This window comes from Mesocricetus auratus, unplaced genomic scaffold, assembly GCF_017639785.1.
Source record: "Mesocricetus auratus isolate SY011 unplaced genomic scaffold, BCM_Maur_2.0 Super-Scaffold_100010, whole genome shotgun sequence".
Lineage (NCBI taxonomy): Eukaryota > Metazoa > Chordata > Mammalia > Rodentia > Cricetidae > Mesocricetus > Mesocricetus auratus.
In genome coordinates, this window is record NW_024429194.1 from 45,211,770 (window position 1) to 45,233,129 (window position 21,360).

At 41.4% G+C, this 21,360-nt stretch overlaps 1 protein-coding gene across 2 annotated transcripts in view; it reads right to left on the reverse strand.

The window, feature by feature from the left end:
* Nucleotides 1-21,360, reverse strand: part of Pard3b (par-3 family cell polarity regulator beta) — a 953,942-nt gene that overhangs the window by 57,846 nt on the left and 874,736 nt on the right. For both annotated transcript variants that reach the window (XM_013113796.3, XM_005070579.4), the window contains one exon: nt 1,064-1,143. In XM_013113796.3, coding sequence (XP_012969250.1) covers nt 1,064-1,143 — 80 coding nt within the window. The remainder of the gene's footprint in view (nt 1-1,063; nt 1,144-21,360) is intronic.

Here is a 21,360-nt window from a genome sequence, read left to right on the forward strand (position 1 = left end):
ACCCACCTGACATTGACCTGGGTACCGGTCCTCCTGCTTGATGCTTGCTTGTGTGGCAAGCACTGCAAAGGGTGAGCCATCTGTCCAGCCCTAACATACTTTTTCTAGCAGATGGTCACATAGGCTGTGGTTGATATTATTTTTGTCACTTCACCTGCAGAAGTGGAGCCCACATGTCACTCAATGGCAACTGCATCTCCAGAGCTCTGCAACTCCTCTGATGACAACAAAGCCTGCTCTGCCCTTTCTAAGGTGATTCTCAGTGACCTCCGGCTGCTGGCTGGCATTCCCCTTTCTGTGTTTTTTCTGAACTCACTAATTCTCACACTCTCAACTTATCAGACTCCCATGCAAGGGGGGCTGTGAGTCATCTTGGAGAGGCCTCCTCTTTGTCGTGCGTTCCTGATTGTAGAATAGCAAGACTGGACTCTATGCCTCTCAGATAATAGCCACAAACTTTGTGAACTGTATCTCGTTATCAGGGGTGTCTCATTACAGCATACCGGGATCGAGTTAGGTCAGCTTGGCCAAGCAAACTTTTCCCACGAAGTTCTTTCTATTTCCCCACTTGTCTGGGCCTCTTAGCAATACTTGCTTACTGCCTCAAGGACACAGTCAGAATCTAAAAACACCTTCCAGGCTCATGTTTCTCTCCCTCCTTTTAACACACACCCGAGGCTCCAAGGTTAAGGCCAGCCTGCCCTTTCTTTCGGGTAACTTCTAGGACACAGGATTTACCATTTTATTGTCTCTAAGCTTGATGCAGGATGTTCAATACCTTTTTTTTTTATAGCAATGGCTTAGGATTTCCATTCAGTATCCAATATTCTTGCTGACATGTTCAATTGCAGTGATATACTATTTTCTCCCCTTAAAAAACAACCCTCAAGTGTTTCAATTATTAGCACAGTTGTGAAGATGGCAGCAGAGCCGCAGCAGAAGGCAGTGAGGCAAAACTCTAACATATTCCCCGATCTCAAAGCCAACTTTCTAGCTCGTGCAGATATCTCTAAAAGCTTCATTTGTGGGTGATCTGAGGATGGGCAACCCCTCTCTACCCTACCTGGGTAAGGATGCATACTGCCGCTCCATCCCTTCAAAGCGGAGGCTGTGTGTGCTTCCGTCTGGACCCTTTCCAGACACCTGTGGAGAGAAAAGTAATTAGAGTTGAAGATCCATTATGCACCCTGGTTACTGACAATGCATCTCAAAATTATAATCAGTGCACAAATGCTGCAGCCGCCTGCCAAAACCTCAACCTGGGAAAGCGAGCAAGCACTCGGCATCGCTGCAGGCACCGTGATCAAGCTACAGGCACCGTGCTCAAGCTACTGCCATTGTGCTTGACAACAGTCACTTCTTTCAAGAAGGGTCACTGTCAAGTCAACTCCTTCCTATTTCAGTTGCCAGGAATGTTCTACTGGGCATTTTCTCTTCTTTGCCAGATTGACATTAGTTTTTAGGACATTAGATTTACAATTATAGAGAAACGGAGCCCATGGTGTAGTGAGTTTCCAGATACCCTGTGTCTAGGTTGTTCTTATCTTAGGAAGGTACATTTCTTACAATTAATGAACCAATTTATAACTGCTAGCTAAAATTCACCTCTTATTCATATTTTTATGTAACATACTTTCTGTCCCCAGAATCATATTTCAGGTGCTATATTACATTTAATCATTGTATTGTCAGAGGCTCCCTGCTCTTGGCCCTGTTTAAACTATTTTTTAAATACATTTATCCTATGTGCATGTGTTCCTGTGTGCCTGTACATGCCCTGCTGCTCGTATAGAGGTCAGGGGACAAATTGCTGGAGTCCATTCTCTTCCTCTGGCCCTGGATCCCGGGGATGGACTCAGGTTATAAGGCTTGGTGGCAAGAGCCTTTTCTTACATGCCATCTTGACTCCCCTCTGGCTGTGATTTTTAAAAACAATGTGAGCCTTACTGAGATCATTTCCTTCTTGCCAATAGCCTTAGTTTTCTGTGCATCTCTGACATCCATTTTGGGTAGGCTGTGTGTCTACATGCATGTGCTGCTGGTGGGGTATGGTGAGGAGGGATGTCTCAGAGTATGTCTGCACAGGCAAGCAGAATAACTACATCTGGTACCTAGTCATTGCATGAAGCCTTTTAGCACCTGTCCCGAGAAACTATTTCATCAGTACATGGAACAGGAGCAGCAAGGCTATTTGTCTTTAAGATGTCCATATACACAATCATAACCAACCCCATTTCCCTCCCCCACCTCCCTTGTGTCCCCCATAACACGACCCCTTCCCAACTTCATTATTTCTTTCTCCTCTTCTTTTTCTTTTCTTTATTTCCCTTCATCCTGTCCCCACCCCCTTTGGTTTTTGGAGACAGGGTTTCTTTCTTGCTGTCCTGGAACTGCTCTGTAGGCCAGGCTGGCCTGCCCCTGCCTCCCAAGTGATGGGATTAAAGGCATGAGCCACCACCGCCCACTTCCTCTGTCTTAAAATATTCCACGAAACGTCTGAGGGTAAGAGACTGAATGCGCAGTACTACTGAGCTTCTTACAGAGCAGGGACAAGGATGGTGACAGATAGGGTACACATGTGTAAACAGCAAAGAAACAGAAGCGAAAGGTAGGGTTATGATCCCCAGTTACTCCTGTCTATGGGTTTTGTTGTACTCTTTGAGACAGGGTCTCACTATGTCTCCCAGGCTGTCTGTGAACCTACTGGACCCCATGAGTGCTTGGATTATAGGTATACACTACCATACCCAGAACCTACTGGACCCCATGAGTGCTTGGATTATAGGTATACACTACCATACCCAGAACTTACTTGTTTAGTTGTTAGGTTTTCTTAGGAAGAATTCATGTTAAACTAGTGCTGAAGAATATTTATGATGGATGTTGGGAAAATACCATACTTATGAATCCTACACTTTCATGGCTTGAGACTTTCACAAGCCACCCTTTACTTGTAGTCTTAAAGCTACATTTTAATACTTCTAGCACAGTCATCTAGAATTGGGCTGGCCTCAGGAAGATAGCAGTCTATACTGAGGTTGCTCAGGGCACCTGTTGCTGTTCTGGGGAGCTATCTCATACGCATTCTAGACTTAAAGAAATGTAGCATACCACTTATACCCAAAGAACTTTTTGTCTTGTTGGGAAAACAAGCATTAGGAATGCCGTGAAAATGTGTGATGGAGTACCATACAGGATGCTACCATTTGGGGCACAGATGGAGACTGACAGTATTAAGAAAAGCCTCATGAAAGAAGAAGACCTTGGGCCTGATTTCAAACGACAGACAGGATGCTTGCACATCAAAGATTATTCTGTTCCTCACCGATTGGGTATCTCTCTTTGTGCCTCTCTACTGACAGTGCCGCACTGTGCAAGGCAGTCATGCAGGTAAGCAATCACCCAGCCCCTCCTGCATCCTAATACACATGAGGTAGTGTGTTCCAAGTGATGAGGAAACGCAGCCCTCGCTCTTGAGGAGGCAGACCTGCAAACAATTATGCCTCGATGACATCATGCTAGAATGGAAGTGTGGGGAAGGAGGCAGCTCCTGGGAGAGTTGAAGACAGCTTTGGATGAGTGTTGATGCTTCCCCCACAATTGAATATGAATGAGGAGTTTTTCTAGGGAGGAAGAATGAAGGAGCAATAGGAGGCATCTTAAATAGAAAGAATAGGCATGCAATAACACTGCTTTTTAGGGCTGGCAAGATTTGGGTCATGCAGAAACAGAACATTAAAACTAAAAGTGTGCTTTTGCTACAACAGAACTAGGTCTGCCACCACTGCTGTTAGTGCTTCTGATTGTGTGTGTGACACCCTGCCCCACCCCCTTTGGATCTTGCCAAATAGATTATAGGCTAGCTGGCAAGTGATCTACAGAGATTCCCCTGCCTCTGCTTTGCTGTCTGTGGGGTGAGTGTGTGCCATACCTGGTTCCTTATATGGGTTCTGGGAGTTAATGTGGACTCTCTTGCTTTCAAATTTGCTTTGGACTCAGTAAGTACTTTGCTTACTGAGACATATCCCTGTATCGTGCAATGCTGTGTGTGTGTGTGTGTGTGTGTGTGGTGTATGTACATGCATATGCATGTGGGTGCAAATGTATGTACAGGTGCACATGCATATGCATGTGGGTGCACATGTGTATATAGGTGCACATGTATATGCATATGGATGGCACATGCATGTACAGGTGCACATGCATATGCATGTGGGTGCACATGTGTATATAGGTGCACATGTATATGCATATGGATGGCACATGTATGTACAGGTACACATGCATATGCATGTGGGTGCACATGTGTGTACAGGTGCATGTGCAGATGTGTGCATGTTGCACACAGAGGTTGGCAGTGGGTGTCTTCCTTGACTGCTTTCCACCTTAAAATTGACTCAGGTCTCTTGCCTAAACACAGAGTGGATCAATGCAGTTAGTCTAGCTAGGCAGCTCCTTTGCGGATCCCTGAGTCTGCCTACAGAGTACTGAGATTAGATATGGGCTTCTCTCCCTGCTTGACATGTTCCTAGACGCTGAGGATCCAAACTCCAATCCTCCCACTTGTGGAGCAATTATCCACGGAGCCATCTTCCCAGCTCCTCTCCCCGAAATGCTTTTAATAGACTCTTTATAGAACTAATTTAGGTTTATATCATATAGGATGGTTTGAAGATTTCACCTATGCCCCTGTTCATACATATGATCAACTTGTCCCATTACTGACATCCCCAACCACAGTGGTATAACCATAATCACCCTAATTCCATATTTTGTTAGGGTTCTCTGTTGTACAGATAATCACATGACATGTATTTGCCATCACAGTCACACAGAATAGTTTCAATGCCTTCAAATCCTCTGTGCTCTGCCTGTTCATCTATCTTTCCTAACAACAAGTATGTGACATCATATGTCATTGGGAGTATGCAAATTGAAATCATATGTCGTTGGGAATATGCAAATATTTGTCTTCGTGGTTTTAACTTCCAGAGTGTCATATAGTTGGAATCATATACAATGTAGCCTTTTCAAATTGGTTTATTTAATTTGGTAATCTACATTTAAGTTTTCTTTAAGTCTCTCCCCCCCCATCCCCCTTGCTGTTGTAGAATCTTGATAGCTCATTTTGTTTTAGCACTGAATAATGTCCCTCTTTCTGGGTGTAACACTGTTTATCCCTTCATCTATGGAAAGGCTTCTTGGTTACTTCCAAGTTTCACCAATTATGAACAAAGCTGCTGTAAACATTTGTGTGCGGGTTTTTGTATGGACGTAAGTTTCAACACCTTTTGGTAAATACTAAGGAGGGCAATTGCCGGATCATATGGTTAGGATTATGTTTAGTTTTGCAAGAAAGTGCCAAATTGCCTTCTCACATGGCTGCCCCATCGTGTGCTCCCTTCAGCTCTCAGAACTAGAGCTCCTGCTGCCTACTTTTGCAATAATAGTGTTTGGTGTTGTGTGTTCTGGGCTTTGGCCATCCTAACAGGTAAGTGGCCGTATGTTATTTTAATTTTCATATTCCCAGTGACTTATGATTTTATATACTTGTTCGCCACCTGTGTGCCTTTGGTGAGGCGTCTGTTAACATCTTTGGGCTGTTTAAGTTGTTCATTCCGTATTGCTGAGTTTGAGCAATTATCTTGCAGATCTTGCACAGCGGTCATTCATCAGATGTGTCTCTGGCAAACATCCTCCACTGTCAGTGGCTTGTCTTTCCCAGAACATAAGTGTTTCATTTTAACAGAGTCCAGCTTACTGATTGTATCCTTCACTGGGTTGTGCTTCTGGTGGTATTTCTAACTTAGGCCATCGAGATAGTCTCCCATGTTATCTCCAGGGAACTCTATAGTTCCTATGATTCCTTATGTATTAGGAGGGAGGTTCCTGGAGGCCATCTAAATCAGAGATGATAAGGGTCTAAACTAGGGGATTTTCCAAGGGATTAAACAAGGGGCATAAGTATGTTAAGAAGGTGGATAAATGGCACTGACCATAGATTAAAGGGAAGGATCTGTCTGGAATAAGGCCCAAGTCTTTAGCTTTAGCAACATGACGGTTCGGCAACTTTTATCCAATGTGATAAAAAGAACAACAGAGTTAAGATTTAGGAAGTAGGGAACATTTAGGCATACTGATACATTTGAGACATCTGAGGGAAAGGCCTTATAGACAGGTGCAATTTAGAAAAGCTTTCTGGACAAAAGATGTACAAATGAAAAATATGTAGTATCTCATGTTTGCAGTCTTAGGAAAGGATGCCTATGCCATAGGAACAGAGAAGATAGAATGTGCAACGAGAAAAGCAAACACTGTCAATAATATTCTCAGAAACATTCGTTAGGAGGTAGGCAAATATAGCTGAACCAGGAGGAATCTAAGAGGTAGTTGTTCCAGAAGGGAATCAGTAGAGAGTGATGTCATAGAAACCAAGAGATAAGCCGGGTGTTGGTGGCACATGCCTTTAATTTAGCACTTGGGAGGCAGAGGCAGGCGTATCTCTGTGAGTTTGAGGCCAGCCTGGTCTACAGAGCTAGTTCCAGGACAGACTCCAAAACAACACAGAGAAACCCTATCTCAAACCCCCCCCCCAAAAAAGAAAGAAACCAAGAGATAAAAAGGGGTAGGGAGACCACGCATTTGGCAAAATACTTGCATTGCAACTATGAGAATGTAATCTGATGTCCAAAACTCATATGAATAGTTCAGCACACAGTGCGTGCCTGTAATCCAGGCATAAGGGAAACAGAAACAGGAGGATCCCCAGGTCTTGTTGAATAGCCAGTCTAGTCCATTACTAAGCTCCAGGTTTAGTGAGAGACTCTGCCTTAAGAATAAGATGGAGAGCTATTGAGAAATACAGTTGGTTGCTAGTCTTTGACCTCTAACTTGCAAACATACAGACAACTACATGTATACAGCCACACATGCATATATATACCCATACTGATATCCACACATCAACACTGATACATATCCCCATCATACCAATCAAGAGGTAAGATTTCTACTTAGAAGGGAGAAGCCAGTGGTGTCAAGAGTAGTCAAGAAACATTCTGGGAGGTAGAGGCAGAAGGATGCCCTAAATTTGAGACCAGCCTGGACTATATAATGAATTTCACATTAGCCTGGGCTACAGTATGAGACCCTTCTCAAAACAAATCAAACTCCAAAATAACCTCCAAAATACCAATGTTGCTAGTAGCTTCAGTGAGTCAGGGAATGTGCTATACACAGTCTGGTAGTGTGTTTTAATCAATCCTCCCTTCTTACAGAGTGTCACCCTTAACTAAGAGCCCAGAAAGATAAAAAAGCAAAAAATAATGCACACACACACACACACACACACACACACACAGACAAACACACACACACTCAAAACCTTTCTTAGAATTTCCTTGTAGCCCGGGATTTAACTTAGGGCATAACATCTGAAGAATGCAATAAAAACAGTGGCTACACCTCACTGTTTATTCTGGCAAGAATGCCTTAAGGTATGCTTGATTTTCCTCGGGCACTTTTAGGAGACATACTATAGCTAGTTTCTGGATACACTGTACTTTTTAATAGCTGGCTTTGGAGTTGGAAAAAGTAGAGGTGGATCTGGCGGGAGCAGCTTCCTAATTATTGTGGCTCCAGACACAGGAGACTTTCTGGAACATAAAGCTTCTTATGGAAGCAGCTCTCTCTGAGTACTCTGCACTGATGTGTGGCTTAGGAAGTCACCCCTGAAAGTGCACACGAGGACTTGTTCTCTAATGTTTCTTATGGTACTTGTAAGCCTGTTACTATGACGCAAAATTTATTCCTGCTTAACTAGAGTGGACACTTCTCTTGCACTTAGACGGTGAACAGTAGAGGGTCTGAGAAAACATATGTTGGCATTGGCAATGGGAATGGTGGTGGGCTTTATTGACAGGGAACAAAATCCAGACTCTGTTGACAATTCCTATAGTTTCCCAATAAACCTCCAACTTCTGCTGTCTTAGCCTGTCATCCCCATGAAATACGATGAATACTTTCAAGTACAAAAGCATTTGTCACCATTTCCCAAGTAGAGTAACACCCTGAATGCTGAGAAAAGTCCACTCTAAAACATGGTTAATGGAAATGATGGGAATAAACCTGTATTTCATTATTAAAAAATAGATTTAACTTTTTCTCCTTAATTTATTATTACAGAAAAATGACCATAGGATGGCCTCCTCTGTGTAGCATTTCTAAATATATACATAAACTTAATGAAGAATGTTTCCCTGACTTTATTATTGTCCTTTTTCTGTGCTATTGAAAACATCTCAGAAATGTGAATTTTAATGGCTATGTAATATTGCATTATATAGATAATCATAATTTGTCTACTCTCCTGTAATTTGATCAGTTTTTAATATCATGATTAGAAGCGGTAGTGATGTAGATCAGTGTGCTGGGCACAAATATTCTTGGAAATAGCTATAAGTAGAGGGTAGGAAATGACAGAAGGGACTGCCAAAGAGACGCCGAGTTTAAGACATTCTTAAGTCCTCAGGAAGTGAGGCCACTTGAGGAGGGAGTGAGGGGACAGAAAACAGGCACAGGCATTTATAAACTCATTTCTCAGTTTGCTCTTTGCTTAAAAAGACTCAGAAATATTCCCGCTTGAAGAACTCCTTATAAGGAAATTTCCCTCATCACACACACCAAAAGGAAGGTCAGTGGCTTTGATCCAATTAATTTTTTAAGCACTCTATCTTACTTGAGATCATGCAGTGATGCTTTTAAAAAAAAAAACATATAATGACCTAAATATAAACCTGATAAAAACAAGCTTGATTTAAGCCATAACAGAAACAGCCTTTCACACAACAGTGTAATATTAGAGTTCATGCCTGGATGGGGGCAAATTTATCTCTTTGACTGATCCAGCCCAGGAAGTGAAACTTCTGAAAGCTTACTCAAAACATAGAGAGCACATCTGTGGGTGCACTGGCAGGTGGTAACTCTCTCTAGCAGGATTAGAAGAGCCCAGGACAAGCCTATGACAGGGCTTGGGAGGAATACCGAATCGAGAGGCTTTTAGTCCACTGGAGTCCACCCAGTTTCATGCACTCAGTGTCTGCTGCTGGCTGGAGCATTAAGAGCCTTGTTTAAAAAAGCTATTAGTCTCTCCTCGGCAAAAGCGAGGCACTTGCTTACATTCTGGGGTCCTTCAGTTCATATGTATTTCTGGCCCAGCATTGCTAGAATCAGCAATTTCATAAAGCAATATCCTAAAGAGGCCATTGGATCTTCCCATCTCCCCATTTGCAGATTAGTGTTAGAGAGGAAATAGAATGCCCTCATGAACATTTTCTTAAGTAATTTATTAAAAACAAAAGAATAAACCACACAGGATTTTCTGAAAATATCTGATGATGAAAGTGGAAATGATTTGAAGTTTAAAATGCATCCCAGCCTCTATAGGTTAGCACACATTTTTGTTAGCATTGTAATTGATGCCTCATAAGCCAATTTTCTCAAGAGAATTTAAAAGCCACGGTGATAGAAAGGCCACGTAAAGTCATAGTGTAGCTTATTCACCTATAGATAACATCTTCATTTACAAAGATGTCTTACTTAGATCCATTTCAAAAAGTGAGTTTCCCACTGCCAGACATCCTACAATTAATATGTGAAGTACGGATATTTAGATGTTATTTAAGGAAATATGCCTTTTATTTCAAGTTGGTATCATGACAAACAGAGCTGAGCAGTGTTGCACATGTTTACAGGAATCAGTATCATGAAAACTTGGAAAAGTTACACACTTGGCTTTGAGCATCCTCTAGCTTAATGCACTTTGCTAAAATGTTACATATTAATGATATTCGATGCTATATGGAAAACAATATATTTATTTAACAGAGAGATAGAGAGTCGCACAAACCAGGAGTTAGACACCAGATATTAATGATATTCGATGCTATATGGAAAACAATATATTTATTTACCAGAGAGAGAGAGTTGCACAAACCAGGAGTTAGAAGCCTGGCTGGCTTCCAGGAGAAAAAGGGAGGTTCCTTTTCCTTTCACTTCCTTTTATATCTACTTGTGTCAGTTTACATGTCCCTGCCCTCATGGGCGGTTAGCTTTGTGGGGTTCACTCCTACACTTTGCTAAAATGTTACAGGTTCGGAGGAGAACTAAGTGCAGTACCCTAAATCAAGTAAACTAACCAGAACAGGTTGTTTAGTAGTTGCTCCTTGGCAATGGGAAGTGTATTATGCCTAGGTTACACACTCACAAATACGTTATCCAGAGAGGAACACACACTTGTTCAAACCATTATTTCTGAAGTGTTTGTTTTCTCTAATTTGATTTCAGCAATTTTATCAAATAACTGGGTACTCAGCTTATAGACTAGCATGGAACATCTGCTAGTTAGAAAATACAGCAAATAATCTATTTTAAAAACAACGCTGGAGTAAGCTTTTTAACCATTCCGTGCCCACGTTTTCTTTCCTTGCAAACATCACATGTTAAAACAGAAATTCTTCAAGTCTCCTTTAGCTTGTATATATTTGTAGAAGTTCTGTTGCTTGTAGTTTTCACATATACCTTGCCCATGCATGCCTCATTAACACTGTAATTGTGCATAGGTAATTATGATTTTATAGCTGAATGACAAAGATAGCCACGTAATCTGTAATCTGTTCTTTATAATGAAACAATAAACTATTCATTGAGATTTAAGCATGGAATCTTACACTAGCACTATCCACATACTAGCTGTATGTACCCTGGGTCATCCAAGTTAATAACCTGAACTATCTCTGTATGATTGTCTTTGCAGAGAATAAATCAGACATCTCCTGCCAGCTCTGTTTGTGTCTGAGCATAAGATACAGTTACCATAGAAACCATGATTGTGGATACAATTTTACAAATTTGGCTTCATCTCTCTGATGTGTGTGTGCATCTCTCTCTCTCTCTCTCTCTCTCTCTCTCTCTCTCTCTGTGTGTGTGTGTGTGTGTGTGTGTGTGTGCGTGCATACACACACATGCATGTCCATATTAGTGCCTTGCCAAAAGGTTTAAGATCAAATTCTGGCTCTGTGTCTTTAATTAAAGAGCCATACACTATTTCTCATTTCCGTTCCCCCATCTGTCTGCCTACAAATAGAGATATTGAATCACTTGGCTGAGATATCAGTTCATACTAGGAAAGACAAAAGTCTGATGAAAAGACTGGAGAAAAGGTATGAAGAACAGCATTTCCAAAGAAACCTCGCATTCACTTGCACCGTGTCCTATAGAGGCACTGTGTGCAGGGATTTGGCGGAGATGGAACAGCCTAAGTGTATACTACTGTGCAGAACTTATTTCCTAACTTTGTTTCTAATTGTTTCCTGGGTCTTTGATGGAAGTCACCTATTTCTCGAGGTTTCGTTTTCCAGGGTCTGTGATGGGCCCTTTACTCATCCATGAAGAAGTGAAGTTGCTCCTCAAGATATGTCCAAATATTGTGACATCAGTCATTCACAATATTTACCCTGAGTTTCTATTACTCCTTTCAGTTGATAAAGGGTTTTCATTCATCACACCTTCTAGCATGGCTCATTTTTGCTCTTATTGGTAAAGATGAAACATGTAAATACATGTGAAAATTTTAGCTCTTTTCCTGTTTTTATCAGGGGACAAGTTCTGGTGACTTCCCCATATAGAAGAAAGGGCCCGCTGGGTCATCTACAGTCCATGTGATGAGTCTCAGGGTTAGCATTTCCAACTCTGCCTAGTTCACACATGAGGAACTAAGAGTGAAGACTGACTTAAGCAGGGCCAGGCTTTGAACTGAGGTGTTCTGCTTCCAAAGGCAGCATTTCTCCACTGCCTCATATTTTAGGAAGGGAGTATCATACTTGAAAATTTTCCTTCTCCCAAATAAAGGACTAAGAGCGGAGACTTGATCATTATCAGTGAACCTTTGGAAGAAGCAATGGAAGGAGATGTGAAGTTGTGGCTATCGGTTAACACCTGATTTATCACCATGTTCAGAGCCAGAATCACAAACGGCAGTGACCTAGTAATGCACATTTTACATAGCTGCAGGCAATCATATATGCACTTTTTTGTTTAATACAAGCAATTTCTAATATGGTTCTATATTTCATAAAATAGTCCAGTTTATAGACAAATCTTTAGATAATTCTACGTGGTGGTTGATCTATTAATAATGGAAACTTCATGTATATTAGGACAGCGCCTCCATTTTGTACCATTTGCATTTTCAGGGTCTGGGATAGCACTTTTTTTTTTTTGGTTTTTACGAGACAGGGTTTCTCTGTATTGTTTTGGAGGCTGTTGGTCCAGCCTGGCCTCGAACTCACAGCGATCCTCCTGCTTCTGCCTCCCGAGTGCTGGGATTAAAGGCGTGCGCCACCACCGCCCGGCTGGGATAGCACTTTTTAAGGAGCTATATTACTTATTGGCTTAATGAAAGAGAAATGTCAAGCATGACCTCAGAGGAAGTTAACTGGTTGGATTAATAGATTCTCTAACAACTAGTTAAGCTTTTGAACCAAACCTGTTAAATAGTAGAAAAGATATTACCAACATGTTCTTTTGTCTTTGGGTGTGATGTGTATGCATATATGTACACGTATGTATGTTTGTGTGTATTCACAGAGGAGTGTGTATGTGTCATGGTACACATGTGAGGGTCAGATGACCACCTCGGAAATCACTTCTTGTCTCCCAGCTGGTTTGGGGACAGTGTCTTTCTGTTCCTCATTGCTTGCGTATGCTGTGCTAGCTGGCCTGCAAGCTTGCATGGATCCCACTGCTGCTGCTCACACTGCTTCTGGAGCACCTACTGGGATTACAGACATGTGCTACTGCACCAGCTTCCTTTGAGTTCTAGGGATTTCAACTCAGGTCCTTTGTGCGGCAAGCTCTTTACCCACTGAACCATCTCCCCCAGATATAGGAACACGTTTTGAATAGAGTTTTACTGTCATGAACCCTGTTCCAGGTCATGTTTTGTTAACACAGTCTCGTTTTTTTTCCATATTCATTTAAAAGTAACAAACAACAAACTGCAAACATTCTTATCCAGAAATCAACTTGGCTTTGGAGTACCAATTGAAACTAACAGTCTATGTAATTTATGTAATAGGCACAGTGACAGAAGATTCCTAGAAGATCCAAATAATTTAAGCAAGTTTTTGCAATGGATGAATTACTGTACACACAGGGCATGGTACCATGGCTCTGAATGTCTACTTCAGAAAGTATCTATTCAATTAATAAAGTCGTATTCATCTGACTTCTAATGCTGGACTTAGACAGGCATTTTCCAACTAAATTTATAGTAATCAAGTTATTTTGTGATTGACCTCTATCCAATGAGTTCAAGTACTAGGAAAATGAATGAAGATAGGATGAAGTGGAAGGAAGAATTACCCAGAAGGCATTCAGAAAATAGATGTTCTTATATCTAGAACAAAGCAAAGCAAAACAAAATACAAATATACACATGCAACTCTATAGTTAAAAAAAAGTAACCAGTACATAACATTTTCCACCTCTTGGTCTGTTAGTCAAGACCTTTACTAACCAACACTACACTGTTTTGCAGCTCTATCTTGCTCACTCAATAATTCGATCACATCACAAATTTCCTGGATGCTGGGCATGTCCTTTCTGCCCATTTCTTTCGTGTTGGTAGCTCTTCCACAGATCAGTTTAATACCATAAACATTTAGAGAGGCTCATTAAGAGCTGAATGGATGAATGAACAGTGCAACAGAAATGACTACAGCTGGCCATATACATATTAAAACCCAATGGAACATTAGAGGCTAAAGAAAACAGATTCTGTAGAAAGAAGCTGGGTTGTTAGATCATTAAACACTGACACACAGAAAAGAAAGCCTGGGAAGGGAGGTGGAGATTAGGAAAGGAAAAAAGAAAGACCTCCTGAGAAAAAGGCAAATGTGGCAGAAGAGAATGGGAATCATGGCCTATGCTTCTGCAGTCCACCCCAGCCCTGAGCACACAGGTAATTCCTGTCCCAAATTTCTCTCCCTTCATCAAATGCCTTAGTCCATCAAAAAACTATTCTTGCACCAGGCTAGGAAATATGGACTTTGTTCTTCTGATTAGATGCAGACATCATCTCGGTTTCAAAGTCTTCAAAATGTGATTATTTTAAGTCAACATTTAAAGTCAGATTTGATATAATCATTTAATTGGGCATTGATTCATCTACACAGAACTCATTACTGAATTCTTCAATTTCACCAACATAATTTCCTTCCAAATTATCTTTTATCTAGATGCTGGAAGTCCAAGTGCTATGAAAACTTTGCCAAAATAAAAAGCTTTTAGACTGCTAATGCTGGCTACACAGAGACCCATGGAAGAGCGTTGAAGAATAGTGCATGCTTGCCAACTGCCAGATACGACTGCTTTCGCATAATTAATGTCATTCTTGCTGCTCAAGTACCATTTCCATCCTCTGATAATTTCCATTAATAGAGGAAGTTTCTGCAATAATTTTTGCATCTTGCAAAACCGCAGTGGCTTCTGGACACCTTTTAATCAAAATAATGACAGTGGGTAAAGGGAGGATGGTTAGAGGTGTTACCGCAGGCCCGGCTTATGTTTGCTTTGTCATTGTTTTCAGTTCTCCCAAACTGTCCCGAGGGCTCATTGTGTTGTCTGTGATTGTGTCAACCGAACCTCCGTGTTCTGATCTGGTAGCACCGAACCCTATTGGATTTATTCCAAAAGGAGTAATGTACATAAAATGAGTTATGTTTAGACAATTTAGCTACAGAAATAGTAAAACGAAATATTTTTTAAAGTGGAAAACAAAGGATGAGCAGGTGCAGACCCATTCTGTCCTGTGAAACGTGCTGATCACACAACGCTTGAAGCCGACGCTTTCAGCGAGAGGAAGTGATGGGCCAACTGCAAACGGGAACCTCAGATCTCACAACTCAGAGCAGCTCTTTTAAATGCTACTGTTACAGAAATCAAGAACTTGGCTCAGTGTATGCAATTATGCAAACAGATCAGAACAATAACAACTAATGTCACTTCAAGTTTCTCCCATGAGCCAAGAGATGAATTCAGTCTGGAAGTGGAGGGGCAGCCCTGCAGTGGTGTGGGAGTACTGGGGAGACAGAAGGGTGTGGTGGCAGATGGGACAGATGTGGAATGGACAGATGTGACAAAGAGTTCACTGTTAGTGAAGTCTCTAGGAAACCTACGACTTTCCTACCAGCCGAACACAGAGACTGAAATGAAGAAAGTTTAGATGTGAGGAGACGGCCGCTGGGTGTCATTTTCTGCTCTCTTCTGGGGTCACCTTGGGTGCAGTAAAAGGGAACATCAAAGCCTCACTCTTCTTTGCCTAAGATGGCTTTGAAGAACTTCACCTGAGTCGAGTCGCATCTACTTTTATTGGACTGACTTTGTGCAGTCTATCTGGCAGAATGTGCAGTGTCACTTGGGCAGGAAGTTCCTGCCCTTTGCAGCAGCCTGGTAGTGGAGAATGCTTGAAATGGGGGACTGTGTTAAAGATCTTATCAAAGTTTGAGTACAAGCCCATTAAGCCATGCAGAAATGACAAAAATGGTACTTGTGTCTGTCTTAATAACTCCTGATAAACAGATAAAACAGTTCATGTGTGGTGTAAGCTGCCACTTCCTGAGGAGTCTGGCAGGTACTGAGGAGTCACAGTGGTCAGTCAGAGCTGATTGTGGAGTGTAGAAACTCATGGGCATCTGACCATGAGCTTGGCAGGGCTGTTCACACACCTACTTTCTCTGTGGGACCAATAGTGATTTTCAGAAATACCTGTCCTGTTTGCAAAAGATCACAGTTGCACTGTTCATTGTCTTTTTCCTACATAAATATAGAATGAGTGATATCTAATCAGATGCTGCAGTCACAAGTATTTGTCAATAATAACAGAATAGTCTTCTGCACCATCAGACTACCTTGATCAAGAGAAAGTTAGGCACTGAGAACTAAGACTAGCTTGCTCTTAGAAGAGGGGGCTTAGCAAGACCCATCAGTAAGACAGTGTTGTACAGTACCCCCATTCTTAAGGTGTGCCCCAACACAATTAATTCTAACTGGGAAATTCATGACAATGAAATGTCTCATGGAACTGTGAGAGGATGGTCTTGGCCTGAGGAGACGGTGGTTAGCGGTGCTGACTGTGTAGATGTGCACCTGCCTCAACCACTTAACTGCCCATGTGATCAAGATGCAAGGTAACTTTTGAGCTGTAAAGTGATTAATCATAGGACCTATTTAGCTGGCTGTCATGAGTATGAAACAGCATGATGCATGTAGACCACCTGGTATCTATCATGCACAGTCTACTTGTGTGTTCAATGGAACTTTTACTGTTGCTATAGTGCCATTCAACCTGACCTTTCTCCTGGCAAGAAAAATATGCAACACTATTTCTTCCATGACCCCAAGGTTTATTTCTATAAACCTTTGATAAGCTCAATCTAAGGCATAGGTCTACTAGAAGATTCATCAGTGTTGTATAACAGTTTCTTGGAAGACTAAAACATTCCACCCTGTACGAAACTCCTTAAGCAGGAAGGCAAACAACTTAAATTAGATTCAGTTAGTCCCTGAAACTGACCAGATTCACTAGGCCCCTCCCTGCAGGAGTAAACAAAAAAGCTGAAAGCTCCTCTTAGACAGAAGAAAGGCAGCTGCAAAGAAGACTCTGAGAGCAGACCAGCTGCCTGGAAGAAGTAGAAACCAGCAGAGCTGACTGGAAGAGGTTTAGACCAGAGCCACTCAGGAAGGACACACTCCACCATGTTGAGCTTCTTGCAGGCTGTGTGTGCAGTATGCGTACAGCAAGCCTCAGCCCCAGCCCCCACCCTCAGCCCCCAGCTCCCAGCCCCAGCCCCAGCCCCCAGCGTTAGCCCCACCTCCAGGTTTGAGACAGTATCTCACTCCTTAGCCCTTGCTGGCCTGGAACTTACTATGTAGACTATACTGACTTCATATGTGTGGCAGCCCTGTTTCTCTTTTCTAAGACAGGGGATTACAAGTGTGCACCACTGCACCCAGGCTTCTATGTCTGGTCTTCTATTTGTTATGCTTCTTTTCTGGCACACATTACATGCTCAATAAATAAAGACTAAAGTGGAGACCGAAAAAAGTAATCTTTAAAGATATGATGCAGCTTAGGCAAGTGGAGAAACACATAATGCTCAACCGCCCTCAGAAAACAGACTTGGATTAATTTAGTTAATCTACCTTGAGAGGCTGATGGCATCTGGGCACAATGCTCCAATTCAGGTGGGAATAGTCACTCCACAAATGAAGTCAGGAGACCATGCTTAATATGATGTGTGCATTTAACAGAATCAATGCAACGTAGGCACTGTGTGACAGCATTATGGAACTCTTTGGGCTTAAAGAGAAATACCATGACTCTTGTGTGCTGTCCTCATGCTCAGGGGAGAGGATGACAGCAGGGAAGTTCTGTGCACAGGAAGAGCAAATGCACCTCCACCGTCAGACATCAGCTGCAGGTCCTGTATTCCTGTACTTGGCCATCATTGGAGTTTTTTTTTTAACTTGGGTGTAAATTCCAGATTTAGCCCTGCAGAGAGGTAGACAGCCTGTCATTGTGTTTCCAAGTCAGAAAGTGCCTTAGCATCTTTGTTCAAGGACATGCCTGTTCAGATGTATTCTTCTAGAGAAATGAGGATACAGACTACAAAGGGAGCAAACAGCATGCCGAAGAAGGCAAGAATCCAACACTGGAAGCCATTATCTATAAGCAAAGAAATAAAACTCCAGCATGGCATCAGGACACCTGAAATGCTCGTGTGCCTCTTAGATCATTTCTCACACTTCTGGAGAAGGCTTTTCATCTACTTATTTGAAGTCTGTTTCTTATGCTCCAGAATATGGATTGTCTAGGACTACTTTGCACTGGTTTGGTGGGCTCAGATGGAGAACTGTGAATATCTTAAAAACCTCAACCTAATGCCGCTAACATCTTCAGATGTTGGCCAAAGAACATGCAGGGATCTCTACTCATCAATATAATGAAATTAAGAAAAGTGAAAATTTAGGATGGATATTGCAAAGAACTTTTTATGCTATAGTCCATTAGGATGAGGGATAATTTCCCAGGGGGGAGTTGATTTATGTGTTAGAAAATGTATCATGCTCATTCATAACATATTTGTGACAGATGCAATGCCATGTCCACCTATAAATCAGATTTACCTTCTGCTTGATGCCCCAGGGTCCATCTTACTGAAGTCTATGCTTATGGGCATTGGCCTGAGAGAAATTAAAATCCAAAGGGCCCAATTACTAAAAATCTTCAATCATTGTAATTGGACTTCAGTATGGAAAATATCACCATTTTAATCCAAGACACTTGGAAGGAAGTAGAGTAAGCTACATCACCTGACTGTCAATTGGCTCAATACAGCTCAGAGATGCATCTCTCAGAACATCTTCCCCAGGGACCATGTGAAGCTTACTCTTACTTTGCAGGCAGCAAAACTGCATAAATTGTACCAGCAACCCACAAGTGAATTACTGGCCAGATGAAGACCAATGACATAAACTTATAATGTTCATAGGGGAAACATCATTTTCAATTTGAAAGCCTTCCACTGGGAGCAACTCATCCAAACAAAGACTGAGTTGAGTCATCTTTCCTTGGGAATAGAGGTGAAATACACCATAACTCAAAGAGCAGTGAAACTCCAGTGAGTAGGAGCAGGAGAAGGCAATGAGTTGGAAAGAACGGGAACAGAGACTCTCTCATTCCATTCTTGGGAACATAGGGACACATGCTTCAAAAGGTAATGAAATCAGTTTCCAGAAACTCAGAATTCCATTTAGCCTGGCACACTTTCAATGGTGTATAGTTCTGCTAATGGCTGATACTCCCTTGCCTACCCTTCACATTCCTACTCAACAAGAATTCAAATACTCATCCTGATCTTGTACCTTAAAAATCTCCTACTGGTTGACCAGATAATTTATGAAAGCCAAACTGAAAAAAATCCACACAAAGAGAGTGAACTACCAAAGTGTTTGATACCCATTCCTGGTATCATTAGACTTCTTGCTATGTCTTTATCAAAGTCTTGCTATTTCTCTATTCCACCCTTTGGGCGAAAACAATAAAACACTGGTGGCAAGTTTACAACCAGAGAGGACAAAGCATCAGGAAATGTGCTTTAGTGAAAGCCCATCTCCCACCATGATCCAAGACTTGCAAGTGTTTCTAAATATTTCTGGAAGTCACTGAAACCAGACACCATTAAAAAGAGGAGAGCTTGGTTACTGCCTAAGGACTCATATCAGAACAGCAGGGAGTTTAGAGCTGCCTCATTCATAAAGGAAATGTCCAAGGCTCTGAAAAAACCTTCCTGGATGTTATCCTCTATTATCCTAATCAATTTAAATAGTGTAAATTAAAGAGACTCATAGCATTAATATTTTCAGAGACTTTGGAGGCAAACATTTCTTGTTATAAAACACATAAATATCCCAATAATGATTCCATCACTGTGTGTGGTTTGACCGGAATACCCACAGATCACAATAAGCAATACTAGTCGTGCAGTTTTGTATATTCAATAACAAAGTTGCAAACATCTCAAATAGTTCTGAAGTATGCCATGACATCTTCTTTGGGCCAGTATAGGATACCAGATATGGAGTTGAGGACTGACTTTCGTCTATTTTGCTTTCTGCTGGCTGGAGTCAACTTAGTGGAGAGTTACTTAATGATGAAACATGCTGTAAAGAAAAGATGTCTTATTTATTTATAGGTGGATCGTCCATTGTGCTGCCATGGTAACATCAGAGGGCATATTTAACTATGGAGCAATGCATCTATAGGGTAGACACGGAGCTAAAAACATGCATGGAGAGATTCTTCACTGACCTGGGTATGCCCTGCTGTAGACTGGTGTTAGGCCCTGAAAATCATTGTCTATCCAAAGTCCGACCTTCAACAGAATAAAACTATAAACAGTGTCAACGATGTTTGAGATTTTTTCAGTGCTTAACTACCCCACATTGTAAATGCAGCTTAGAAAAGCAGAGATAAGAACTGTGGGTAAGAATGCTCAGGCCACCTCTTCTTGTTGCATTGCTTGTTCCTTCTTTTCTTTTTACTCTGAGTTTGTTTCACACAGCTTCTACTCAGTTCTGACTCTGACCTTATTCCTTCCCATATTGCTCACGTGGTTTCTCTCTTTGATTCTCCATCTTGCCAAGCATTTATTTCTGGTTCTTACATACTGGGGCTCTACCTTCCCTAGGCATGTTGTGCTCATGTTATCTGCTCCCAGGAACATTTTCTGACCTCATTTCTAAAACAGCGCCCCATTGCCTAGCTTTCTGAGCTAGCATTTTAGTTGGCCAGTTTCGTGTTTCTTCATGGGCCATAATTTGTTTTTTGTTTGTTTGGTTTTTGTTTTTTGTCTTTTTGTTTTTGTCTTCCTCGACTCACAGAGACTAACTCCACAGAGCTGGGGCTTTATATGCTCTCTCTACCATTCCGGATGACGCAGTAAAATACACAAGAAGCTAACATTTAAGTGAAATAGTTTTACGTCATTCTTCTAAACATGCTGTCTCCCACTTATTCCTCTTCTCCTTTCTTTTGACTTTCCGTTTTTCTTTCTTCTCTTTCCAGAGAAAAACAATAAATACAGTGATCCAATGTAAGCACTGTTTGTAAGCGCCTTCACTAGACTTCACCAAGAGGAGGCTGGCTCTGTTTCACTTTCTGTCTCTTAGAACATTCTACACTGAAATCTGAATCTTTGTTGTCAGTTTAGTATTTATTTTTGTAAATGTGAGAATAATTCTCGTTATAAAAGGTGAATTAAACTTTACATTTTCTGTTTATGATTTTTAAACTGCACAATGAAAGATTTTTTAAAATTTATGTTTTTAAGTTAGTTTGAAAAAGGGGTGTCTTTTCTTTCACATGCTTAATTCTCACTTATGACAAAAAGTGACTAGGTGAGCCAGAGTGGTGGCATATTGTAATCCCAGCATTTGAGAGGCAGAGACAAGAGGATCATGGGTTCAAGTTTAGCTTCAGCTACATACTGAGATCAAGGCCTGTTGGCCTACATGATCCTGTATCAAAAAAAAAAAAGAGGGGGGGACAGAGGTAAGAGATTCAGAGAAGTGGAAAATAGAGAGAACAAACTTTTATTTTTATATTTAGTCTTTGCAATTAATCTGTAAAAATTTTCATATACCAAAAATATGGTAGCTAGAAGAGCTAAATGGCCCATTTCAAACTTCCTTTTCCAGCCTGTCTTCTATTGTGAAGGAATAAGGAGTCTAGCTAGGCAC